Source organism: Thamnophis elegans, chromosome 8 (genome assembly GCF_009769535.1).
Source record: "Thamnophis elegans isolate rThaEle1 chromosome 8, rThaEle1.pri, whole genome shotgun sequence".
Taxonomy (NCBI): Eukaryota; Metazoa; Chordata; class Lepidosauria; order Squamata; family Colubridae; genus Thamnophis; species Thamnophis elegans.
In genome coordinates, this window is record NC_045548.1 from 78,469,095 (window position 1) to 78,495,866 (window position 26,772).

Sequence of the window (26,772 nt, forward strand, 5' to 3'; positions counted from 1 at the left end):
GGACTTCAACTCCCAGAATTCCTGAGCCATGCTGAGGTTAAAGGGTCACAGATGCCTAACCCTGGTGTAGACCTTGTGTCCATTCGTTGGTTTTCAAGTCTAGTGTTTGCTACACCATTTACTCAACCAAACCATCCTAAACTGGGTATGAATTGCCAACATCTGCCATCGCGATAACATCTGCAGATCTTTCTTGACTGGGGTAACTTTGCACAATGACTACTACCAATACTCGGTGACACATTTAACTTCTCATGACTGAGTGTGCCAAAACTGTGTGTAGGGACAGTCTTTGAGTTACCCAAACTTCTGATCTTTTGAAGGCACCTCCAACGACGTCTTGGCCACAGTCCTGTTAAGGATGAAAGGATCTCGCTCTGTGTCTTCTCTCCCAAAGGAAGGCACTCGACTGGTTCTAGCTAATGTTTTGAGAGTCCTCACTAAAGGGTGAGGAATTAAGGTGGTGAGGAGCACCCAAGGAGGAGGAAAGTTAGAAAATGCACCAAAGGACCTACGGAAGTCTCTTTTCTTCCTGGGTTCCATGTATCTCCTCAAAGTATTAGAAGACAACATTGAATGAGCCAAGGGAACATGATGGTGACACATCTTTCCCTGAACTAGACATCCTCTAGATGTAAGGAATTGTTCCAAGGATTTTTAGCTCCTGTCTTTTGCGTTGGTGATCCACCATATCTCAAAGGCATCAATATATATATATATATATATATATATATATATATATATATATATATATATATATATATATATATATATATATATATATATATATATATATATATAAACTCTGGAACGCCTTGAGCAATTTCAACCAAACTTGGTACACAGATGATTTACTCTCTGGAAAAAAATACCGTGAGGGTAAGACACCCTTAACACCGCTTGGGGTGTTGTGTTCTGTTACGATACAGCTTGTTGTGCCTTCAAATGGCTTCTACTGTACTGCCTTCAAATGGCTTCTACTGTACTGCCATAAAATGGCTTCTACTGTACAGCGTAGTGGAGTTGCTGTGGTAACGGCTTCACAGTACTCCACAAGTACTCCACAAGGGGGCTTCCTCTGGCAAGGGGGGGGGAAATCCAACATTAGAAATTACATTTGGTCCGGACATTTTCCCCCTATAAATAAATACCCGGGGCAACACCGGGTTGTCAGCTAGTAAATAAATAAAACAGGGCGGTCTCCCCTTTTACACGGAAAAGGAAACAATGGGCTCTCCATTCTCCTTTAGATGTATTTTGTGTGTGTGCAAAACGGCCCTCCCTGCTAGCAAAGGCACACAAATCATGCCAACGAGCAACTCACAACGACCTGGGAGCAGCCTAGATTCCTTTAGAATACAAAATCTTCATCCGCCATCGCGATGGCCCAGGCAAACCTCTCTCGCTGAGTTTTGTTGTAAACCTTCTCGATGGGCACATCAAACCGTTTGCACCTGGAGTCAAGGAATGCGGAGGAGAAGGAAGGACACACATCAGCATCCAAGCAGAAATGCAGGAGGCAATTAAAAGGATCGCGACGGCAAAACAGGCGCTTCTACTTTAAGCAGGGCTCCAGTTCTGTCAGGATTGCTGGGATTTAGACAAAGGTTTAACTGAATTCAAGGGAGGTTGGATTTGTTTGTGGCTACGTAGGGATTGTAAGCTGGTTCCTCTTTTGACTCCACCCCTGGATCAGAGGTGGGTTCCTACCAGTTCGCACCAGTTCGGTAGAACCGGTTCGTCAAATCTACCGAACCGGTTCGTCAAATCTACCGAACCGGTTCGTCAAATCTACCGAACCGGTTCGTCAAATCCGGTTCGTCAAATCTACCGAACCGTTTAAAAGAGGTTCCACCAGAAAGCAGGCCACTTACTGAAAAGGCTCCAAAAATTTTTGAAACCCACCACTGACACACACACAGAGACACTCACACAGAAAGAGAAAGAGAAAGAAAGGAAGAAAGGAAGAAAGGAAGAAAGAAAAAAAGAAAAAAAGAAAAAAAGGAAAAAAGGAAAAAAGAAAAAAGAAAAAAAGAATAAAAGAAAAAAAGAATAAAAGAAAAAAGAAAGAAAAAGTGAGAGATGAAAGAAAAAAGGAAAAAGGGACAGAGAGACAAAAGGAAGGAGAGAGAGAGAGAGAAAACACATGGCCAGCAAGCCACTCCCACCAGGTCACATGGCCAGCAAGCCACGCCCACAAAGGAGGCCACACCCACAGAGTAGGTTCGAAAAATGTTTGAAACCCACCACTGCCCTGGATGCTGCCACTCATTCTCCCACGTAGATAGACCGAATCCCATAAATGTTTTGCAATTGTCCAACCATTTCTTAGGTTGCCGTATTTTTCAGAGTATAAGATGCACCCCCAAAAAAGAGGGTGATAATCTGGGTGCGTCTTATACACTTAATACTTTTGGCTTCCTGAAACCCCGCCCCCTTCACAAAAATGGATATGTAGAGGGTTTGGGAGGCCTGCAAAGTGCTCCTGGGGGCTGGGGGGGGGGGGAACGAGCAAAAAACGGGCCGTTTTGCGCTCATTTTTGCCATCCCCAGCCCCCAGGAGGATCAACCCTGGCTGCTCTTTAGAAGGCCAGATCCTGAAGGGGAAACTCAAAGACTTTGGCCACCTAATGAGAAGGAAGGACTTCCTGGAGAAGAGCCCAATGCTGGGAACGATGGAGGGCAAAAGAAGAAGAAAGGGACGGCAGAGAAGGAGGTGGCTGGATGGAGTCACCGAAGCAACAGGCGTGAGCTCAAATGGACTCCGGGGGATGGGAGAGGACAGGAAGGCCTGGAGAAGCGTTCTCCATGGGGTTGCAATGGATCAGACACGACTTTGCAACTAACAACAACGACGTAGGGATTCCAAGCTGAATCCTATCTTGACTCTGCCCCCAAGATCCTGCCACTCCTTCTCCTAAACGTCCCCACCCTTCATCCTCCCTCTCAAACGCCCTTCTAGTTGCCCTTCACCCACCAGGCCACGGTGATGCGAGGGTCCAGGTAATTCAACTTAGAGGTGCCCAGGGCGATCTGCTTGTTCTCCTCTCTGTCGGTGGCCTGGCATTTCAGCTTGGCCAGCTGTTCTTCTATCTTCTTCACCAGTTTCTTCTTCTTCTCTACAGCACTGTTGCAAAACAGGGAGGTCGTTTATGGATAGATTTCAAGCTCCAGAATTCCCCAGCCAAGATGGGGAATTGTTTTATAATCATATTTTAAGACTTTGGGGTTCAAAATCAGCATTCCCACAATGCTGACTTTGGATCGAAGGAGCATTGATCCACTGGTTGTGGCAAGAATTGGCCGGCTGGCCTGTGGCACGAATTGGACTGGGTGGGCTAAGAAAGAATGGCTGGCCGAGAGTCACCCAGCTGGCTTTCATGCCTAAAGCAGGACTAGAACTCCCAGTCTCCTGGTGATTGGCCCAAAGTCACCCAGTTGGCTTTCGTGCCTAAGGAGGGACTAGAACTCCCAGTCTCCTGGTGATTGGCCCAAAGTCACCCAATTGGCTTTCATGCCTAAAGCAGGACTAGAACTCCCAGTCTCCTGGTGATTGGCCCAAAGTCACCCAGGGGGCTTTCGTGCCTAAGGAGGGACTAGAACTCCCAGTCTCCTGGTGATTGGCCCAAAGTCACCCAGCTGGCTTTCGTGCCTAAGGAGGGACTAGAACTCCCAGTCTCCTGGTGATTGGCCCAAAGCCACCCAGCTGGCTTTCGTGCCTAAGGAGGGACTAGAACTCCCAGTCTCCTGGTGATTGGCCCAAAGTCACCCAGCTGGCTTTCGTGCCTAAGGAGGGACTAGAACTCCCAGTCTCCTGGTGATTGGCCCAAAGCCACCCAGCTGGCTTTCATGCCTAAGGAGGGACTAGAACTCCCAGTCTCCTGGTGATTGGCCCAAAGTCACCCAGGGGGCTTTCATGCCTAAGGAGGGACTAGAACTCCCAGTCTCCTGGTGATTGGCCCAAAGTCACCCAGGGGGCTTTCATGCCTAAGGAGGGACTAGAACTCCCAGTCTCCTGGTGATTGGCCCAAAGTCACCCAATTGGCTTTCATGCCTAAAGCAGGACTAGAACTCCCAGTCTCCTGGTGATTGGCCCAAAGTCACCCAATTGGCTTTCATGCCTAAAGCAGGACTAGAACTCCCAGTCTCCTGGTGATTGGCCCAAAGTCACCCAGGGGGCTTTCGTGCCTAAGGACGGACTAGAACTCCCAGTCTCCTGGTGATTGGCCCAAAGTCACCAGGCTGGCTTTCGTGCCTAAGGAGGGACTAGAACTCCCAGTCTCCTGGTGATTGGCCCAAAGTCACCCAGACGGCTTTCATGCCTAACGCGGGACTTGAACTCACATCTCCTGGTTTCTAACCTGGTGTTTTCCCCACTAGACTGAACCTTCTCACATGGGCGTATATCCACATGCCTTTCAACGAGAATGAGGAGGGACAGCCATCGCTGAGATTAAACACCGTCAGCCTCAACAGAACCAAGATTTTCACTCACGCTTTGGATTTCGCCTCTTTCTTGCATTTGTGCTCCGCCCTGGCTTTTCTCAGCCCCACTTTTGCATCGGAAAGCTGACACTTTCTGGCGTCTATCTAGAAATACAAGAGGAGTAAGCCAAGAAATTAAAAGACGCTTGTTCCTGGGGAGGAAAGATGTAGCAAATCTAGACAGCATCCTCAAAAGCAGAGACATCACCCTGACAACACAAGTCCATCTAATCAAGGCGATGGTTTTCCCAGTTGCCATGGATGGCTGTGAAGGTTGGACCATAAGAAAGGCTGAGTGCCAAAGAATGGAGGCCTTTGAACTCTGGTGCTGGAGAAGAAGACTCCTGCATTAACTCCCTTGGACTGCAAGGCCATCCAACCGGTCAGTCCTGGAGATGATCAACCCTGACTGCTCTTTAGAAGGCCAGATCCTGAAGAGGAAACTCAAATGCTTTGGCCACCTGATGAGAAGGAAGAAGGACTCCCTGGAGAAGAGCCTCATGCTGGGAACGATGGAGGGCAAAAGAAGAAGAAGGGGACGGCAGAGAAGGAGGTGGCTGGATGGAGTCACTGAAGCAGTCGGCCTGAGCTTAAATGGACTCCGGAGGATGATAGAGGACAGAAAGGCCTGGAGGAACATGGTCCATAGGGTCACGATGGGTCGAGAATGACTTTGTAACTAACAACAACATCAAATGTGGTGGACATGCCATAAGGCAAAGAGATATTGGAGAATGATAGAATTATGGCTGGAACAAATGGCGGGAGATCAAATTCTGTTCAAACCAGAAATTTTCCTCCTAGGCATAATACCAGAGGGGTATAAGAAGGGCATGCCCTATTTAGTTATCCATGCATTGACTGCGGCGCGAATAACCTATGCGCAGTGTTGGAAAAAAGAAAGTATCCCATCAGAGTTAGACATAACTAGAAAAATTCTGGCCTGTGAGGAAGCAGATAGAAGAGCCGAGGTGGCGCAGTGGTTAAATGCAGCACTGCAGGCTACTTCAGCTGACTGCAGTTCTGCAGTTCGGCTGTTCAAATCTCACCGGCTCAGGGTTGACTCAGCCTTCCATCCTTCCGAGGTGGGTAAAATGAGGACCCGGATTGTTGTTGGGGGCAATGTGCTGACTCTGTAAACCGCTTAGAGAGGGCTGAAAGCCCTATGAAGCGGTAGATAAGTCTAACTGCTATTGCTATTGCTATCTATCTATCTATCTATCTATCTATCTATCTATCTATCTATCTATCTATCTATCTATCTATCTATCATCATCTATATCTATCTTATCTATTATCTATCCATCCAAGGCTCAAGGTTGACTCAGCCTTCCCTCCTTCCGAGGTGGGTAAAATGAGGAGCCGGATTGTTGTTGGGGGCAATATGCTGATTCTGTAAACTGCTTAGAGAGGGCTGAAAGCCCTATGAAGCAGTATATAAGTCTAACTGCTATTGCTATTGCTATTGCTATTACGTAGACGTCTCCAGCAAAATGCATGTGTGTCTCCGTCTCCCCTTTGACTGCCTCACCTTCGCCTGGAGGTTCTTCATGGATTTTTCGTAGGTCTTTGGAGTTGCCCGCTGATGGTTGCACAAAACGGCGACGGCTCGGTTGGCTCGGTTGTAGGAGAGGAGCTTAGCAGCCAAGCTGTCCTTCTCTGTGGGTACAAAGTGTGGGAAATTAGCTCAAAGACTCAAGACGATCAAGATCAAGTGATATAATGCCACACCTAGAATCCTGCATCTAGTTTTGGTCACCACACTATAAAAAAGTTGTTGAGAATCTAGACAAAGTGCAGAGAAGAGCAACCAGGATGATTTGGGGACTTGGGACTCAAACATACGAAGAACGGTTGCAGGAACTGGGTCTGTCCAGTTTAATGAAAAGAAGGACCAGGGGAGACATGATAGCAGTCTTCCAATATTTGAGGGAGTGTCACGGAGAGGTGGGGGCCAAGCTATTCTCCAAAGCACCTGAAGGCCAGACAAGGAACAATGGATGGAAACTGATCAAGGAGAGATTCAACCTGGAAATAAGGAGGAATTTCCTGACAGTGAGAACAATCAACCCATGGAACAGAATTTCCCTTCGGAAGTTGTGGGAGCTTCATCACTGGAGGCTTACAAGGAGAGATTGGATTGCCATCTGTCAGAAATGATATAGAATCTTGTTCTGACCCACCCCTTCTCCGTCCGGGAACGAAAGCCAAACAGACGTACAAAATAATGTTTCAATCAGTCCAAGCTCTTGTTGGCTGCAAGCCCAAATAAACAAAGATAATAGCTCTGGCAGATTTCCTATAACTCACACAACACTGAAAACCCGGCTTCTCTTATCAAGCCACTTATCCAAGTTGGCTTCTCTCGGTTTGTGAACGCGAACGAGAAGAAGAACGAAAACGTTGACTTCTGCAACCAGGGCGTGGCACCAGCAGTCTCTTTTTATCAGCAGGAGGGGATCTTGATCAGCATCAGCTATTCGTAGTCACCTCCTGTAGTTACTCCGTTGAGTAGCCCTGCGCCTGCATGCATCCTGATACAACTCCCAAATGTTTTCCTGAACACTCCCTTTGATCCAATGCTCTGCTGCCACCAGGTGGCCAACCAGTCTCTTCTCGCCCTGCTCGGAGTCGACACCCTGTCCAGGGTCCTCTACCTCCTCCAGGGCTGACTCATAAGACCCCTCGCTGTCGGAGTCTGGCGGCAGCTCCAACGGCTCCTGCCGGGCCACAACAGAATCTCCTGCTTGGGCAGGGGGTTGGACTAGATGATCTCCAAAGTCCCTTCCAACTCTGTTAATTTATACCTTCTAGTCCAATCCCAAACAAGAAGCCCTATATCATCCTGGACAAACTGTCCTATCTCTTCTTAAAAGCCTCCAGTGATGGAGCACCAACCCCTTATGGAGGCAACTTGTTCTCTGATTAACTGTAATCAATGTGATCAAACTGACAGTGTCCTTCACAAGAGAAAGTTTCATGAAATTTCTCTCCCAATCCCCTTCCTCTTAGCATCAGAGGAAGACTAAGTGCCAATGAACTGATTAGGATATGTAGCTGCAATTTTCTACAAGTCTACTTCCCTTTGTGCGTCACAGGTGAGCATGCTGGCTTCGCACCAGGAAGACGAGTGGCTCTTCCCGTAACATTATCCTAGGGACGAGTGGCTCTTCCCGTAACATTATCCTAGGGCAATCTCTCTCCATTGGAGTCACCCCAAAAATGGGTGTCACAACCGGGAAGGTTCAGAGCCAGCAGGAATCTGACTCCCTGCACAGAGCACCAACTCTGTGTCTTCCCACCAAAGTGGTACCCATTTATCTACTTGCATAGAAAAGGCTCTCGAACTGCTAGGTGGACAGAAGTGGAAGCTGAGTGACGGGATCTCACCTTGCCACGCAAACCGCTGGAGCAGAGACCATCTCCAGCATCATTAAGCCACTGAGCCACCTCGTCACCCCTTGGAATGTGAATCCATTCATCTGTTCAATCCCCAAAATACGCCCCATCAAAAGTTCTCCAGAGGCGCTGAAAAATTCCGCCAGGGTTAACAGAGGCCCCAAAGCTGAACACCTTAGGATGTGGTGTGTCAATTTGGTTTTACCATTGGTCAGCGCATCGAGCTGTTCCTGCAGCGTGATGGACGCGTTGTAAGTCCGGAAGACCTTCGCTGTCAATCCATCCATCAGGTCCTGGAGATGTTTGTTCAGCGTTGTTGTCTGGAAAGGCAAGTGGGGAGTAAAGTTAGAGAAGAGGAGCAGGAAAAACAGTGGCCCTTGTAAGAGCTCTCAGTTGACTTTCAATTTCAGGAAGGTCCAGATAGAAATTTAATTCATGAATAGCCGTTATCTTTCCTCCAACTCTCAAATAATTCCTTTCTTCCTAAAAGGTAGTTGTAGGATTGGCATTAATCCACTTCCCATCATTTTTAATCCAGGATAAAGATTGCTAAAGAGTTTTGTGGTGGTAATGGAGGCCAGTTCTACCACATATGGATTGGGACAGGGGGGGGTTTCCTCCAAAATTGGCAACATTAAGACTTAAAATGGCTGGCTGGGGAATTCTGGGAGTTAAAGTCCAGAAGTCTTAAAGTTGCCAAATCTGGAGATCCCTGGAATAAGGAGATCATGACACTTTGAATTGAAATGCAAATGTATGATTTTTTAAAAAAAAAAACCTATTCTACATAATTACCGTATTTTTCAGAGTGTAAGACGCTCTGAAGTATAATTTGGGGAGGAAAACAAGAAAAGAAAATCTGTCTCTGCCTCACAGCAATTTGCCTCCTTGCAACAAAAAAGCAAACAGCCTGTTTCTTATGCAAACAGCATAATAGCTATAATACCCCTACTGCATCATTCCCCCCTATTGAAACTTCACCCAATCGTAAGATTACTGTGTAATTTCATAAATGGCAGGTTCTTCTCCATTAAGCATGAGTCCAACAACGCACTGCTGGCTTCTGGATCACTCTCCCTTGTCTCCTCCCCACTGGTCCAAGGCTCAGGCGCCACCTGGTGGCCAACCAGTCTCTCTGCGCCCTGCTCGGAGTCGGAACCCTGTCCAGGGTCCTCTACCTCCTCCAGAGCCGACTCAGAGGGCCCCTCGCTGTCGGAGTCTGGTGGCAGCTCCAACGGCACCTGCTGGGCCACAACAGATCCCCATGTGCTTAAGCAAACTGAGTCATCAAATAATTTCACATCACCACGTCCTGGATTCAACGATGGACCTCATCATTCCGTTCTCCCTCAGACCTAATGAAGTAGAATACAAATGTACTCTCTGAAGGAAAACAAGGAAGACAGACAGGAGTACAAAATTCAAGACAGACAACGTGCACTTACAGAAAGCTTATCGAAGAGGCTGTCCCCCGGTTCTTTCTCCTCCATGAATAACTGCAAGTTCTTGAACACCTTACAGCAAAGACAGATTGTGTCAGAATATTCATGAACTGGAATAGGACATAGCAACAGGTCAGCCATTGGGGGCTGGCTGGAATAGGAGGACATGGTAATAAGGTCAGCCCATGTATAGGCATGGCAACTGGGTCAGCCAGTGGGAACTATTTGGTGACTGAGAGCCACGCCAGATGGCTCGGAGCTTGGGCGTGGCTTACCTATGTAGCTCTGAGTCTGTGCAAGAGAACTAATCTAGTCTGTATTAAGCTCTGAACTCTGAACGGAAACCCAACTCTCCTTTGCCTGTGTTTTGCCTGTAACTACTACCAAGTTGGAGAATCCACTATTGGTATTGTACATTTACTCATGCATTATTATGTATATAAAGAAGTTAATGAATCCTGCTGAATCAGTTACGCTTTCTGGATTTGATTTCTGCAACAAACTGGCAGATTTCACAATAAGGGCCTCAAAAAATTTACAGCAACAGGATGTGCAGAAATGGATAGATTAACACTTGCAATTAAGGAAAAGGAACGGACTGAATATTTTATAATATGGGATTTATTTTATCAATGGTTAGATAACAAAAACAGAAGTTAGAAACGTGGAAACGTAAGAAAAAGATTAATGAAATAAAGGGGGGGTAGAAAAGTAAATATTATGATTATTATTTTTATTGTTATAGAATGTCAATGTTGTGAATATTGTTGTAAACATTATGGCCATCCTTCAAACTATTTGCACCCAGACAACACATTGTTTAATTGAAAATGGAATTTATGTGTGTTAAAAAAATAAAAAAACTTTATACAAAAAAAAACCCTTTTGGGAGGGGCCAATCACCTCCAAGGTGTGGTTTTACTCTTAAATCAACCCTGCTTTCTTAATTGTTGTCTTCTGGAAGCTCCGCGCATGCGCATACTGGGAACAGGCTCCAGCTGTTCCTCTGCCTCGCTGCTGTCTAGCTCCCTCTCTGCCTCTGATGCAGAGCCCTCGTCCGAGCCTTCCCCAGACTCCAGGACTGGCCCATGGTCCTCCCCAACCTCCTCACTGTCCGACTCTGCTTTCAGCTCCGCTGGCCGCCGGGAGGCCACAGCAGAAAGGATACCCTCTTTGCAGAGACACAATGGGTACCAATGAATAACGTTAGAGCAGCTAAGATGATAAAGAAATTCCATTCTAGATACCCTGAACGACCCAGGTGAGGGGGGAAGATTAGGTGATTAAAATCATTTCTATCTGTATATTTCCAGATCCATTCTTCTTTCGGGGGGAGGGGGGGGGGGAAGGCCAGTCAAGTGTGAAACGATTGCAGCTACGTGTCTCTTCTTTTCAACTTGCCACTTGAGTAAGGGGAGGAGGTGTTGCTTTAGAACAGGTTAGATGGAGAAACGAAACCTCCACGCTTCTGCTGAAGGCGGTGAGAGCCTGAAACCTTTTCAAGGACACCGTAGCAGGTGCCGCGTTGAAGCAGACGGTTCCCGTAAACAAAGAGAACTTGTTTCCATGGACTATGTGAGAGGTTGGGCTGGGGAAATTATTGTTTAATTCTATGAACTGGTGTCTGGGAACTTCAGAGTTAGTTCTGCTTCGACGTTACCCTGCAGTGTATTCATTAAACAGTAAGATTTTTTGGGGAAACGGAATGAAAGGGGAGTCTGATTTGGATTCTTGAGCTGGATGTTGACAGCTTGTTACGTAGAGTTCCACTCCTGATAGACTCTAAGTTATGTACAAATCCATAAATGAAAACGGGAAATCAATGAAATTCCAAATAAACAGAACGCCATAATATAATGCAATACAGCAGTCCGGGAGATGGCATCAAATGTCTTTAGGCAAACAACATTCTTCTCTAATCTCTTCTGGGATTTGAAGGCCTTACAGGACAAGGAAGTTTTTGCAATGTTCTGAACAATTATCCAGGTCAGGCCTGGTAGGCAATAGATCCCTAATAGCTCTGGTGCATTTCCATTGTGAAATATTAGAACTGTGAAGGAAAACCTATGGCGCATGTGTCATGGGTGGCACACGGAGCCATCTCTGAGGGCACGCGAGCCGTTGCCCTATGTCAGCTCCAGCACCCATGCACCCAGCGGCCAGCTGATTTTCGGCCTCCCCAGAGGGCCAAGAGAGTCCGTTTTCGCCCTCCCCAGGCTCCAAAAAAGCCTCCGGAGCCTGGGGAGGGCGAAAAACAGGCCTACCGGAAGTTCGGAAAGGGACCAGAGGGTTGCAGGAGGCCATCGCAGCCAAAAGCGGAGCTCAGGAATCTATTTTTGCTGGCAGAGACACCGCAGCCCGGTCCTTCACTGTTTCCATGGTGGCAACACGGGCCAGATCTAAACACTCGGCGGGCTGGATTCGGCCCCCGGGCCGTGAGTTTGACACCTCTGGCCTAAGCTCTCCGCGTTACGCTCTTTGGAAGCGCCCAGTTGGATCGGGGCCACCCCTTAGCTCACCTGCTTCTCCACGGACACCTTGTTGTAGTAACGGATGCAGTCCTTGCCCAGGAAGTCGAACTCCACCACGTTCTCCTTGCCGCCCTGCCGTGAGTTCAGAGCGATGTGCTCTACTCGCAAAGAGCAGCAGCCCACCGTGTCGGCCGTCTCCCCTTCCTCTTTCTCATTCCCCGCCCTCAGGGCCAGCTGGAAGGAGACAAAGGAGGGGGGGAATCGTTCACTTTATTGTCGCTGCCCCTCGTACCACGAAACTAAATGCTGCCTTTAGTGTACATCACACATTAAAAAAAACCACAAACACACATCCGTCACAATTGAATTAAAAGCCCCTGATATTGCATTAATAGCAATAGCAGTTCGACTTATATACCGCTTCATAGGGCTTTCAGCCCTCTCTAAGCGGTTTACAGAGTCAGCATATCGCCCCCAACAACAATCCGGGTCCTCATTTCACCCACCTCGGAAGGATGGAAGGCTGAGTCAACCCTGAGCCGGTGAGATTTGAACCGCTGAACTGCAGATAACAGTCAGCTGAAGTAGCCTGCAGTGCTTCATTTAACCACCGTGCCACCTCGGCTAATTTATTAATATTGCACTATACAACAGAATGCAATATCGTTCCTGCCCTGGGATGGAAGCTGTTTTTCAGCCTGCTTGTCTTTAGTTTTTATTATCCTGTACCGGCTGTCAGATGGTAATAGTTCAAAAAAAAACGCCCTGATGACGTTCCTTAGTTGGGTCATGAAACGTCTGCAAGAAGACAACTAAACTCGGACAAAACCGAGGACCCCACCGGTCAAACCCCCAAGTTACAAATATTCTCCTCGGTGGGCTTCCTGTCCACCCACGTGGTCTTTGGGAAGAGGTGCAGGGAAGGATGCCAACCACCTGGGCTGCAATGCCCTTACCTTATCGATGAAATACAGGGCCACGGATATTTGCCGCTTCTTCAGCTCCTTGGATTTCCAGTCGGCCCGGTACTGGCGTCGGATCCGGTGAACCAGCTTCTTCAACCGACGAGCCACTTCGTATTTCTGCCAGTCTTTCTCGCCCTAGAAGAAAAGGGGACTGTTGTGAGACTAGCATTTTTGCAAAGGCGTGCGTGTGTGTGTGTGAGAGAGAGAGAGAAAGAGAGAGAGAGAGAGAGAAGAGATGAGAGAGAGAGAGAGAGAAGCAGAGACAGAAGGGGAGAGACAGAAAGAGAGAAAGAGGAAGGAGGAGTGTAAAAAAGAGAGACAGTAGACACAAAAAGAGAAAGAGGAGAGAAAGAGAGGAGATGAGGAGAAGGCAGAGACGAGAAGAAGGAGAGAGCCAGAAAGAGACACAGAAAGAGAGAGGGAAAAAGAGACAGAAGGGGGAGAAAGAGGGAAAGAGAAGGAGAGAAGCCGAGAGGAGAGAGAGAGAGAAGAGACAGAGAGAGATGGAAAGAGGGAAAGAGGAAAGGAGAGAAGAGGAGCAGAGAGGAGAGAGACAGAAAGAGAAGACAGAGGAGAAGGAGAGAGAAAAGAGGGGAAGAGAGACAGAGAGAGGGAGGAAAGAGGGAAAGAGAAAGGAGAGAGGAGAGAAGCAGAGACAGAGGAGGAGAAACAGAAAAGAGAGATGGAAAAGAGGGAAAGAGAGACAGAGAGAGGGAGGAAAGAGGGAAAGAGAAAGGAGAGAGAGAGAAGCAGAGACAGAAGGAGAGAAACAGAAAGAGAGAGGGAAAGAGGGAAAGAGAGACAGAGAGAGGGAGGAAAGAGGGAAAGAGAAAGGAGAGAGAAAGAAGCAGAGACAGAAGGAGAGAAACAGAAAGAGAGAGGGAAAGAGGGAAAGAGAGACAGAGAGAGGGAGGAAAGAGGGAAAGAGAAAGGAGAGAGAGAACAGACAGAAGGAGAGAACAGAAAGAGAGAGGGAAGAGGAAACCAGAAGAGGGAGAGAGGGAAAGAGAGGAAGAGAAGAGCAGAGACGAAGGAGAGACAGAGAGAGGGAGGAAAGAGGGAAAGAGAGACAGAGAGAGGGAGGAAAGAGGGAAAGAGAAAGGAGAGAGAAAGAAGCAGAGACAGAAGGAGAGAAACAGAAAGAGAGAGGGAAAGAGGGAAAGAGAGACAGAGAGAGGGAGGAAAGAGGGAAAGAGAAAGGAGAGAGAAAGAAGCAGAGACAGAAGGAGAGAAACAGAAAGAGAGAGGGAAAGAGGGAAAGAGACAGAGAGGGGGGGAAGAGGGAAAGAGAAAGGAGAGAGAGAGAAAAGCAGAGAAAAGGAGAGAGACAGAAAGAAAGACAGAGAGGAGAGAGAGAAAGAGAAACAGAGAGAGAGGGAAAGAGAGACAGAGAGGGGGGAAAGAGGGAAAGAGAAAGGAGAGAGAGAAGCAGAGACAGAAGGGGAGAGACAGAAAGACAGAAAGAGAGGAAAGAGAGGCAGAGAGACAACAAGGGAGAGGAGAGAAAGAGAGAGAGAAGCAGAGACAGAAGGGGAGAGACAGAGAGATAAAGAAAGGAGAGGATAGAGAAAAAGAGAGAGGGATGGAGGTTGAGAGAGAGAGAGAGACAGAGAGAAGGGAGAGAGACAGAAAGAAAGAGGGCATAGAGAGAGAGGAGAGGGGGGAGAGAGAAAAAGACAGAGAAAGAGAGGAGAGAGAGAAAAAGAGAGGGAGAGGAACAGTGACAGAGAGAGAAAGAGGAGAGGGAGAAAGGGACAGAAAGACAGAAATCGTCGTAACTTCAAAAGGTCACGAAGTGAACTGTGGAAAGTATAGATCCACCTGTACCTAACAGGAACTGAGAGACCAACTCCGAAAGCAGGTAACGATGGGACTCACCTTCAGCTTCGAACTCGGGTTCAACATGATGTATTTGATGGAGCCCTGGATGTTCTCTGTCCAGGAGGCCAGCCAGGTGACGGTGTTGTCGCACCTGACTTCCCTCCACTGGTGGCCTCGTGGAGGCCGGGGGGCCTTTGAGTCTCTGGGAGGGAGAAGGGAAAAAACCACAGGAAGGGTTGAAAGGTTAAAAAGGAAGCAGCAGGAGAGCAACGGGGCTGTTCAAGCAGGGTGGAGACCTTCCCCCCTACAAGTCTCCCCACTCTATGTTAGGAATTGGGTCCCCCAGCTGGCTTTCATGCCTAAGACGGGGCTAGAACTCCCGGCCTCCTGGCGATTGGCCTAAAGTCACCCAGCTGGCTTTCATGCCTAAGACGGGACTAGAACTCCCAGCCTCCTGGCGATTGGCCCAAAGTCACCCAGCTGGCTTTCATGCCTAAGACAGGACTAGAACTCCCAGCCTCCTGGCGATTGGCCTAAAGTCACACAGCGGGCTTTCATGCCTAAGACGGGACTAGAACTCCCAGCCTCCTGGCGATTGGCCTAAAGTCACACAGCTGGCTTTCATGCCCAAGACGGGACTAGAATTCCCAGCCTCCTGGTGATTGGCCCAAAGTCACCCAGTTGGCTTTCATGCCCAGAACAGGGCTAGAATTCCCAGGCTCCTGGCGATTGGCCTAAAGTCACCCAGCTGGCTTTCATGCCTAAAATGGGACTAGAACTCCCAGCCTCCTGGCGATTGGCCTAAAGTCACACAGCTGGCTTTCATGCCTAAGACGGGACTAGAACTCCCAGCCTCCTGGCGATTGGCCTAAAGTCACACAGCGGGCTTTCATGCCTAAAATGGGACTAGAACTCCCAGCCTCCTGGCGATTGGCCTAAAGTCACACAGCGGGCTTTCATGCCTAAGACGGGACTAGAACTCCCAGCCTCCTGGCGATTGGCCTAAAGTCACACAGCGGGCTTTCATGCCTAAAATGGGACTAGAACTCACCGTCTCCTGGCGATTGGCCCAAAGTCACCCAGTTGGCTTTCATGCCCAAAATGGGACTAGAACTCATCGTCTCCTGGTGATTGGCCCAAAGTCACCCAGGGGGCTTTCATGCCTAAGGAGGGACTAGAACTCCCAGTCTCCTGGTGATTGGCCTAAAATCACACATGCCTGACAGGACTAGAACTCACCGTCTCCTGGTGACTGGCCCAAAGCCACCCAGTTGGCTTCCATGCCTAAGTTGGACTAGAACTCACCATCTCCTATTGATAGGCCCAAGGTCACCCAACTGGCTTTCATGCCTAAGGTAGGACTAGACCTCACCATCTCCTGGTGATTGGACCAAGTTCATGCCTAAAGCTGAACTAAAACTTACTGTCTCCTAACGATTGATCCAAAGTCTCCCAACTGGCTTTCATACCTAAGACAGGACTAGAACTCGTAGTCCTCTAGGGATTGGCCCAAAGTTACCCAGCCAGCTTCCATGCCTAAAGTTGGACTAGAACTCACTGTCTCCTGATTCAAAGCCAACAGCTTTAAGACAGGACTAAAACTCACAATCTTCCAGAGATTGCCAAAAGTCACCCAGCCAGCTTTCAGGACTAAGGCAGGACTAGACCTCACCGTCTCTAAGCCCGTTGTCTTAACTACTACTTAACTACTACAGCAAACTCGCTCCCTTTCAATTAACCAGAACGGAATTTTTAAATAAGGAGGAGGGAGGAAGTGAGAACATCAAGTCCTTCACTCAATCTTAAAGCATGCTGGCTGGCGCATTCTGGGAGTTGACGTCCACCCATCCTAAAAATTGCCAAGCTTCGGAATCGCTGCCCACAGACCCATCTGTCAGGTTTCCCACAGATGTCCTAATTGATTCACGAGCCTTGAGCCAAGTTTCAAAAGAAAACCAGTCATTTATTAGGAACACATTTCGGTAATACCCCATTGCAGTCAGATCTGACCTCATTTAAATTATGGCTGAACATTGCTCGTTTCTTCCCTCCCCTCAGTCTGTGTCATGAATCACATTCTCCAACGAGGTGCACCCCTCACAAGTCTGCTGAGATCCGACTCTAGCCAAAGGTATGCGTGGAATGCGCTCTCCCCCACCCCTTTCCTCACCATGGCAACTTGATGAGTTGACACCATCGTTGCACAATTCCAGACTCACTTGCTGCAATTGATGATGATGTCTTCCGGCATTATCCTCTTCTTCAGCATCCCCATTTTGGGGTGATCCCCACGGCCCCGGAATAAACCCGGAGGTTCGGTTTTGAAATTCCCGATCTTCTCCCGATGCCCATCAATTACGCAGTAACCGTATTCCTCTTGGATTCTTTCTGCCTCCTCTTTCAACCTCTATTAAAAGGAGAGACAAAGGGGATTACAGCCAATCCTCGATTTGCAACCGACAAGTGAGCCCAAAACTTCTGTCGCTAAGTAAAACATTAGCTAAGTGAGTTTGCTCCATTTTACCACCTTTCTTGCCGCAGCTGTTAAGTGAATCACTCATCATCAACTTTTGACCCCATAATCCCTTGCGCGATGGACAACTGAATGAAGCTAAGTGTTTACTGGCCCATTGCCCTTCCTGTCACCAATGCAGAGTCTTATTCATTGATGGGATTCAACCGATGTAACAACCGGTTTGCTTTGCTCGCGTTTTTCAACAAGAGTGAAAAAGACCTCAGGTTCTACCAATGTCAATCATGTCTACACACCTGTTTCTCTTCCTTGGGCAAAGCCTTCTGGGCTTCTTGCTTTTCCAGAAAGTAGTTATGGATGTCGCTGAAATCGCACCTCTTCAGGTCTTTGATTTTCTTCCTCTCCTGTGGAGTCATCACCTACACGGGAAAAGGAGGCGGCCATCTAAGTGCTAAAGCGGTACATAACTTAGAAAACAAGTTCAGTAAGATACCTTTTAAAACCAGTCTTCATCAATCTTGGCAACTTTATTGGCAACCAGAAGAATCCCATAGTGTCAGATTCGGGTTAATGTCGGGGTTCCAAATAGCATCCCAAATTAAATCAGAGTCCAAGGGAAAGTATTGCTCAAATTTCCAATTTATTAAGAGAGCCATGTTGGCACATCTGGGAAGATCCGAATCTGAAAGCTTCTCAGTTTTCCCCACCCAGTTGAAAGTTCAAGATCTTGCCCCCACATTCACAAGTCCATCATAAGGTCCCTTCCACCCATTCAGTTCCGGTCAGGTGCAGAGGTGCAAAGACGAAGGATGACCTTGTCTTCCTAGAAAGAATGTTGTTATGGCTACCTAGCATCTCACTCCTTACAATCCCCACTCCCGTTTTCCCACCATAGAAAATGAATAATAGAAGAGAAAGGAGGTTGAGAAGATAGAAGGAATAAGGTTGTTGCAAAAAAAAAATGGGGTTGCAAGAAAGGGACGTGAACTGTATTATATATGTGTGCAAAAATGAGCATAGAGGCTAATGATGAGTAGATAAAATGTTAAACAGCAATTATAAGAATGTATATCTATGAATGAATTTGAAAGGGAAAAATAAAAAGCTTTTTTTTTAAAAAAAAAAAAAAGGAAAAGAAAATGCCTAATAGAATAATAGAAATTGTGGCAGGCCAAAGATTCAAAAGAAAATATGGCTGCAGGCCTGACACACAGACAGCATGGCAACATTAAGTATGGACTTCAACTCCCAGAATTTCCCGTGGAACATGGCTTCTTTAAGCCATGTGGACTTCAACTCCCCAAAATTCCCCAGACAACATGCCTTACTTTTAAGAAGTATGGACTTCGATTCCCAGAATTGGTCTAACCAGCATGACTACTTTGAGAAGTGTGGACTTCAATTCCCAGAATCCCCTAGCTAATATAACCACTTGAAGAAGCAGATATCAAAGAAAGAGTTAGCAAGAAGGATTTCTACGCCAGGGCTCTCCAAACTTTGCAACTTTAAGACTTGTGGAAGTGAAATCCACAAGTCTTAAAGCTGAATTCTGGGAGTTGAAGTCCACAAGTCTTAAAAGTTGAATTCTGGGAGTTGAAGTCCACAAGTCTTAACATTGAATTCTGGGAGTTGAAGTCCACAAATCTTAAAGTTGAATTCTGGGAGTTGAAGTCCACAAGTCTTAAAAGTTGAATTCTGGGAGCTGAAGTCCACAAGTCTTAACGTTGAATTCTGGGAGTTGAAATCCACAAATCTTAAAGTTGAATTCTGGGAGTTGAAATCCATAAGTCTTAAAGCTGAAATCTGGGAGTTGAAGTCCACAAGTCTTAAAGCTGAATTATGGGAGTTGAAATCCACAAGTCTTAAAGTTGAATTTTGGGAGTTGAAATCCACAAGTCTTAAAGTTGAATTCTGGGAGTTTAAGTCCACAAGTCTTAAAGTTGAATTCTGGGAGTTGAAGTCCACAAGTCTTAAAAGTTTAATTCTGGGGCTTGAAGTCCACAAGTCTTAAAGTTGCCAAGTTTGGACACTTGTGTCCTAAGCAACTTTATCTATCTGTCCGCTGCACCTTTCCATCATTCTGCTTTTGGGGGGGGAGAAGGGAGGGGCACTTCTACTATAACAATCTCCCAAATAGCCCCCCCACCCCCACCCCCTCCCCAGTGGATACCTGCATCCAGTCACAGAAAAAATTATCCCGGAAAATCTTCTTGCGTGTATAATCGTGGTCCAGCATCTTGGCGAAAAACGTCGCTACTTCCTCAGCGGCCCGGCTAAGTTTCATCGGCCTGCCTACAACAGAAGAGGGTGACCATGTAGTGATCAGGTGGGGGTCCTGGCTATCCTTCCATCCCAGTAAGGACCAGCTCTTCTCTCCACCCATCTACGAAGCTCAGGAGATGCCACCACACCCAGCTTCTCCCCCACCTTGGATGTCTGTAGAGATTCTAAGTCATCCAAGTCATGATTGTCCCAAAGGTGCTAAAATATCTGCATATCCTAAGGACTACTCAAATGAGAGATATAAACGAGACTGGAAAAAATGGATCGATTATATACAAAATAAATACGGGACTAAGAAATTCCAGATAGCTTATGATTAAGATCAGGAATGATATAAATCGTTCAAAGTTAGCCTAGCAAGGAGGAGCTAAGTTCAATGTAAAGATGTTACACATTTTCTATTCTTTTTTCAAATATATTCTAGACTGTTTTTGTTAAAGATTTATACCGTGTATGGGTTCTGGGAAATCGGGGGAGGGAAGGCTGGGGAGGGTTGGGGGGAGAGGGGGGGAGGGAGGGATCTATATTAGGTTTGACGAGGGGTGTTAGATTTTAAAGCAATATGATTGCACATGTATACTGTCTTCTCTTCTTTTTTCTTTAAAACTAAGATATGTTAAGTATATTGATATGGAAGCATAAATACCATCAACATAGAATGGAGTTTGCTCAGAAGCGGAAATACACCAAGTGAATGAGAGGAAGAGAGGGAAAGGAGAGAAGAAAGATGGGAAGAGAGGGATAGGAGAGAGGGTAAGGGGGGAAGATGAGGAGGGTAAGGAGGAGTGGAATGAAGAGAGAGGAGAAGGAGAAAGGAAGGGGAAGTAGAGAAGGAAAGGATGATGGAGGGAAGAAAGGAGGTAGGAGAGAGGCAGAAGAAAGAGGTGTATGGAGAGCAGAAGAGCCAATAATGGGTTTTTTATCTTTCTGGGCGTTGATGACAAGAGGAACTGATGTAATTACTACTTAATACAATAGGATATTGTCTATGTAATAGTATACATGCGATTTTATGTTATGAAAATGGAAAATAAAAAAGTATATTTCATAGATGCAAATCCAGAGAAGACCACTTACCATTGTAGTAGAACTTGACGGAGTTTGGCAGAGGCTGGTAGGGTGGAGCAAAGTAGGGTCCTTTGTGGTGCAACTTATGCCATTTGACCCCATCATCTCGTTTCTCCTCTTCCCACCTGGCGAGAGGAAGTTTGGAAAGGGTTAACATCATCCGAGAAGACCAAGAACCTCTTGAGTGTATGGTTTGATTCCTAAATCCTGCTTTTTTCCCCCCCTCAGTCCTAACATCCTAACTCTTCTTAAAAGTCTCAGGGTTCCAAACAGCATCCAAAAGTAAATCAGAGTCCAAGGCAAAATAATACTCAAAGTTCCCATTAGGGTTTCAGGCCTGATAAAAAGTTATAACCCCCTAATCTTCTCATTATAAACATGGAACTCAAAAACGATGGTTTTGCACGTTGAACATTGGGGGGGTTGAAGTAGGGGAGAAATGAAGGAATTCACCATCCAAAGGACTCCAAAGATGCTAAGCTTCTTTCTCGAGATTTAGAAGTAAATTTCTTGCAGGCCAAATCAAAGGTTTGGGATATATGTCAGCAAGAATTTCTATTTAAATGACCAGAACTTTTCCTTTTGGGCTTAATGGAGAAAGAACTGGAGGAAAAAAAGAAATTGGAATTCTGTTATTATATACGTTGACAGCAGCAAGACTCTATTGCATGCAAAAAAATATATATGGAAGAACACTTCGATTCCCCGTGACCCGTCAAAACCGCGGACGACAAAATCACGCTCGACGAAAGCGCGCATTTGACGTCATCACAGCGCGACGAAAAAATTAAAAATTGAAATAAAAATAAAATTAAAGCAAGCCGATTCACATGAAGGTAAGGGTTAGGTTTAGGGTTAGGGTTAGGGTTAGGTTAAGGGTTAGGTTTAGGTTTAGAGCATTAGGGTTACGTTTAGCGTTAGGTTAAGGGTTAGCGTTAGGTTTAGCGTTAGGTTAAGGGTTAGATTTAGGGTTAGGTTAAGGGTTAGGGTTAGGTTTAGGGTTAGGTTTGGGGGGGTTAGGGTAAGGTTTTCACTTTATTTTTACATTTATCGATCACAGCGCGATGTTTTCATCGCGCTGTGATGACGTCACGTACGCGCTTTCGTCGAGCGCGATTTTGTCGTCCGCGGTTTTGTGGTGGAACCCGATTCCCACCATGGATGAATGGTTGCAGATGTTGATGGCTGGAATGGCAAAATTGACTGTTTTGATTCAAGAAAAGAATATAAAAGTACTTTTGTTTCTACTTGGGGAGATCGCTTCTGAACTATAGAATACATTCATCACGAATCACAAGATGCAACGCTTAGCGATAATCATAGGTCACTAATAAGCAATCAAATCATACCAGGAAACAAATAAAACAATATCAATTGCAAAGTTACAAGCAACACGGTTATAGTCCTAAGTGGTTAGGGTACAAGGAAGATACTAGGAAACCATACTAGGAAAGTAAATAAACCAATATGAACCATACAGCTACAAGCAACAAAGTTATAGTCACAAGTACAGAAGGAGATAGGTAATAGGAAGGATGAGAAGGAGGATAGTAATACAGGCTAACTAAATAGTTGTAACACTATTGTGGCAATTGGTTGCTTAGCAGAGTGTTGGCATGGGGTTGGGGGGACCTCATCTCACCACTTACTCTTTGAAGTTCTAGCACCCCACTTTTAAGAAAAACGCAGCAAAATCCAATGGAAAATCATTATAAAGAGCAATCAAGCCAGCCTTCTCTTTCATGCTTTATGCCCAGCAACGCTGGGGAGCCTTCCACGCTCACGCACGCCCCATGCCACACCAGCAAAACACGTTGCACGACACACACACACCCTGGCAGAACCTGAACACAGTACCTGGCTTTGGGGGCCAGGACCCTGATCCACGCGGCGCAAATCCGGGTGAAAGTCAGAGGCGCAACCTGGCGTGGAGAGCGCGCCCACTGTGCCAGGCTGTGCCCATGCTTGAGCATGCCTTGCCAGCCCAGTCATGTCCAACTGGCCACGTGCATGGGTGAGATGGTGCAATCCCTAGCTTTCAAAAAAATAAATATTAAATTTTGCAAAATTAAACAGGGCTCGCGTGGTGCCTTTCCCTGCACGAGGCATGATGCAAAAGCGAGGCAGCGCACGCCAAATGCTGCCTCCCGCTTTGCTAGGAGGCTCCGGTGCAATGGGATTATCCCGAGGCACCTGGGAAATGTAGTCCTCTTAAGGATTTCCTGGTTTAGGGGCAGCTAATCGATACCAGAGCAATCGAGCTCCCTTAAAGAGACAGGCGTCCTCCTTAGTCAGAAAGTCATGCTGTGACCCAGTGTTTTTACTCCAGTGTTTCTCAACCTTGGCAACTTGAAGATGTCCGGACTTCAACTCCCAGAATTCTGGGAGCATGCTGGCTAGGGGATTCTGGGAGTTGAAGTCCACCCATCTAAAAGCATGCTGGCTGGGGAATTCTGGGAGTTGAAGTCCGGACATCTTCAAGTTGCCAAGGTTGAGAAACACTGTTTTACTCAATCTTGGCTTTAATAAGGTGGGTGGACTTCAACTCCCAGAATTCCCCAGCTATCAGGCTTTAAGGTGGGTGGATTCATTCCCCCAGAATCCCCCACCCAGCATGCTTTTAGATGGGTGGACTTCAACTCCCAGAATCCCCTAGCCAGCATGCTTTAAAGTGGGTGGATTCATTCCCCCAGAATTCCCCAGCCAGGAGTTGTAACTATGTGTGGACTTTTAGCTCCCAGAATTCCCCAGCCAGCATGCTTTAAAGTGGGTGGACTTCAACTCCCAGAATTCCCCAACCAAGACTTGTAAATATGTGTGGACTTCAACTCCCAGAATTCCCCAGCTATCAGGCTTTAAGGTGGGTGGATTCATTCCCCCAGAATTCCCCACCCAGCATGATTTTAGATGGGTGGACTTCAACTCCCAGAATCCCCTAGCCAGCATGCTTTAAAGTGGGTGGATTCATTCCCCCCAGAATTCCCCAGCCAGGAGTTGTAAATATGTGTGGACTTCAACTCCCAGAATTCCCCTGCCAGGAGGAGGAGACCCGTATCAGTCAAGAGGGGGAGAGAAGCTCAGAAATTTGGGGGCATCTTTTCCCACACCTAAATCTGATATTTAAAGAAAGAAGTTTTATTCAGCTGTAGTTCCCTTCATCAGATGCACAGAGAGGCAGGGTGGGGAATTCTGGGAGTTGAAGTCCACCCATCTTCACGTTTTAAAGAAACTTCAGGCTGGACTGTGTTAGGATTTAGGCTGGGATCAGCTGGACTCTAAGCGATCCCCGAAGCTTTCATCCTGTAATAAAACCTGTCACTTGGAAAAGGTGCTTCTTTCTGATTCTTAATTGCAATTCAAAATTGCAATTTTAATGCATCCAGTAATTTTGTTGGAAGGTGATTGCTATTTTAATGAGCAATGCATAGGTTGACTCTTTTAACAGTTTGCTCCAACTCTGTGCTCTCTTCTAGATGGGCTATTCCACAGAATTCAATGTGGCAGCACCTTCTGGGACTTGTAGTCCAGACACCAATGCATTCTGGGAGTCGTAGTCCAAGGCACCAGACTGAAAGAACTGCCAGAAATTCAAAACGGAGGTCTTGGGTGACATCTAGTGGATAAATAGAAGTATAGCAGGAACAAAGCACTATAATAATTATGATGCTTCTTGTAAATATTATAAGAATAGAAAATACAGAATAGAATAGAATGAAATAGAATAGATAAGGAATAAGAGCTGAGGTGTCACAGTGCTTAGAGTGAAGTACTGCAGGCTACTTCAGCTGACTGCTAGTTCTGCAGTTCTGCAGTTCAAATCTCACCGGCTCAGGGTTGACTCAGCCTTCCATCCTTCCGAGGTGGGTAAAATGAGGACCCGGATTGTTGTTGGGGGCGATATGCTGACTCTGTAAACCGCTTAGAGAGGGCTGAAAGCCCTATGAAGCGGTATATAAGTCTAACTGCTATTGCTATTGCATTGTAAGCCTTACAATTTTTTCTACACTTGATTTATAACTTACTGTCCATTCTTATTACCCAGCTTTTCAATGTCTTTACAAATAAGTATATATTTGTATTTATATATTTATATGTAAATAAATGTAGAAACCCTTGCAAATTCAATAGATCGATCTTACCCTACCTCAAACTAACTCCCCCAAAATGTTGGGGGCATTTGAATGTTGAAAAAGTCTTTCTCTTAACTAACAGCTTGCCTCCAGAAATCGTGGGTACTCCACAGAGGTGGTATTCAGCCGTTTCAGACCGGTTCGGCCGAACTGATAGCGATGACCCACCTGCCTCTATGCTGTCCTATTTAAGCGAGCGCATGTGTGTAAAGCCGCGAGAGAGCGCAAAGCGCATGTGCGGAAGGCACACACACTCATGAAGCGAGTGTGCACACACACGGCAAACCGGTGGTAAACTTCTCTGTAACCCACGTCTCCATCACTCCATCACTGGAGGATTTTAAGAAGAAACTAGACACTCACTTATCTGAAATAGTATAGGTTCTCCCGCTTGAGCAGGGGGCTAGACTAGAAGACCTCCAAGGTCCCTTCCAGTTGTATTCTATTCTATTCCGTTCCGTATTCTATTCCATTCCGTATTCTATTCTATTCTACTCCATTCCATTCTGTATTTTATTATTCTATTCTATCTGTATAAAATCAAGTGGAGGGGACTTCAATAGTAGAGATTGAACATCAAAAACATTTGCCATCTAAATCACAAATCACTTAAATAAGAAATGTGCCATACTTATCTGCAATAGTATAGGTTCTCCTGCTTGAGCAGGGGGCTAGACTTGAAGACCTCCAAGGTCCCTTCCAACTCTATTCTATTCTATTCCATTCCGTATTCTATTCTATTCCATTCCATTCCATTCTGTATTTTATTATTCTATTCTATTCTATCTGTATAAAATCAAGTGGGGGGGGACTTCAATAGTAGAGATTGAACATCAAAAACGTTTGCCATCTAAATCACAAATCACTTAAATAAGAAACGTGCCATCTCCACTTGTCCTCCTCGGCTTTTGACCTTCTCCCACAATTTCCTTCATCTTTCTTCTTTTTCTTCTTCTTCAAAGTCTTGTCCACTTCCTCGTTTTTCCTTTTCCGGGACCCCCTGAGAAATTCTACGTTTCGAACACCCCTTTTGCTTCTGCTTCTCTTGGTCTTTTTTTCAACTCGGTCTTGTAAGGCTCCTTGGCCTTCCGTCCCTTCTTCTTCTTCTTCTTCTGAGTTGCCTTCCAGCTTGATCTCAAATGGTGCCCCAAGTCTGGACTCACCTTCTGTCCTTCCTTCTTCTTCCACTTCTGTTCCCAGCTGAGGGATTTCCTCATCAGTCCATTCTCTGTCCATCTCTCTCTCGCCTTCCCACTCCTTCTCCGCCTTGACCTCGATGTTCTGCTCAGATCTTTCCCTGTCCACCACATCTTCTCCCTCTCCTGGTCCAACGTTCTGCTCCAGCTGCATGTCATTATTCCTCCCTTCTTCTGTTCCCCTGAAACCCTCCTGGTCCAGACCTTCTGTGGTTCTGCCACCCCTTTTCTCCTCCTGGGTGGAATGACCTTCTGCCTCTACCTTCCCAACACGGATTCTCTCATTCTTTCTTCTCCTCTCCTCCTCTGGCCCATCACTTTGGAAGGAGCCTGCAGCTTGCTCCTGCTGTTCAATCACCTGTTAAAGACAATGTGAATGGGTTTACGGGCGGTCCTCAGCTTATAACAGTTGATTTAGTGACCGTTTGAAGTTACAATGGCACTTTAAAAAAGTGGCTTATGACCTTTCTTGTCACAGTCATTAAGTCTCATAAGTAACCCACCCAGAAGCCATGAAGGATTTAAAGGTAACTACGAATAGAGTAGAGTAGAGTAGAGTAGAATAGAATAGGAATAGAATAGAATAGAACAGAATAGAATATTAAGGAATGGAACAGAACAGAACAGAACAGAATAGAATAGAATATTAAGGAATGGAACAGAACAGAACGGAACGGAATAGAACAGAACAGAACAGAACAGAATAATAAAGTATAGAATGGAAGAGAATTAGAATTAGAATTGGAGTTGGAAGGGACCTTGGAGGTCTTCTAGTCCAACCCCCTGCCTGGGCAGGAAACCCTACACCACTTCAGGCAAATGATTGTCCAGCATCTTCTTAAAAACCTCCAGTGTTTGAGCATCCACAACAACAGTTGTTCCACTGTCTAATTGTTCTCACTGTCAGGCAATTTCTCCTCAGTTCTAAGTTGCTTCCCTCCTTGATTAGTTTCCACCCATTGCTTCTTGTCCTACCCAAAGGTGCCCTGGAGAATAGTTTGACTCCCTCTTCTTTGTGGCAACCCCTGAGATATTGGAA

The 26,772-nt window shown here is 46.3% G+C and overlaps 1 protein-coding gene across 1 annotated transcript; it reads right to left on the reverse strand.

Moving 5' to 3' along the window:
* Positions 1–1,129: 1,129 nt before the first annotated feature.
* TOP1MT (DNA topoisomerase I mitochondrial) lies at positions 1,130–22,551 on the reverse strand. The gene is made up of 14 exons (XM_032222985.1): positions 22,265–22,551; positions 20,417–20,532; positions 19,227–19,348; positions 17,353–17,475; positions 16,803–16,990; positions 14,641–14,785; positions 12,754–12,897; positions 11,846–12,031; positions 9,330–9,398; positions 8,090–8,204; positions 6,017–6,144; positions 4,496–4,590; positions 2,978–3,127; positions 1,130–1,454 (listed from the first exon to the last, which is right to left on the reverse strand). Exons 1-14 carry the CDS (start codon positions 22,378–22,380, stop codon positions 1,352–1,354), a joined length of 1,800 nt encoding a protein of 599 aa, XP_032078876.1. The 5' UTR covers positions 22,381–22,551; the 3' UTR covers positions 1,130–1,351.
* Between the last annotated feature and the right edge of the window lie 4,221 nt (positions 22,552–26,772).

Coding starts and splice junctions, on each gene's coding strand:
- TOP1MT (XM_032222985.1), bottom strand. CDS start 22,380: ATGCTCAAGCATGGGCACAGCCTGGCACAGTGGGCGCGCTCTCCACGC. Junction 12,898..14,640: donor ACCCGAGTTCGAAGCTGAAG/GTGAGTCCCATC, acceptor CTTTTCTTCTAG/GGCGAGAAAGACTGGCAGAA. Junction 6,145..8,089: donor GCTCGATGCGCTGACCAATG/GTAAAACCAAAT, acceptor TTGTACCCACAG/AGAAGGACAGCTTGGCTGCT.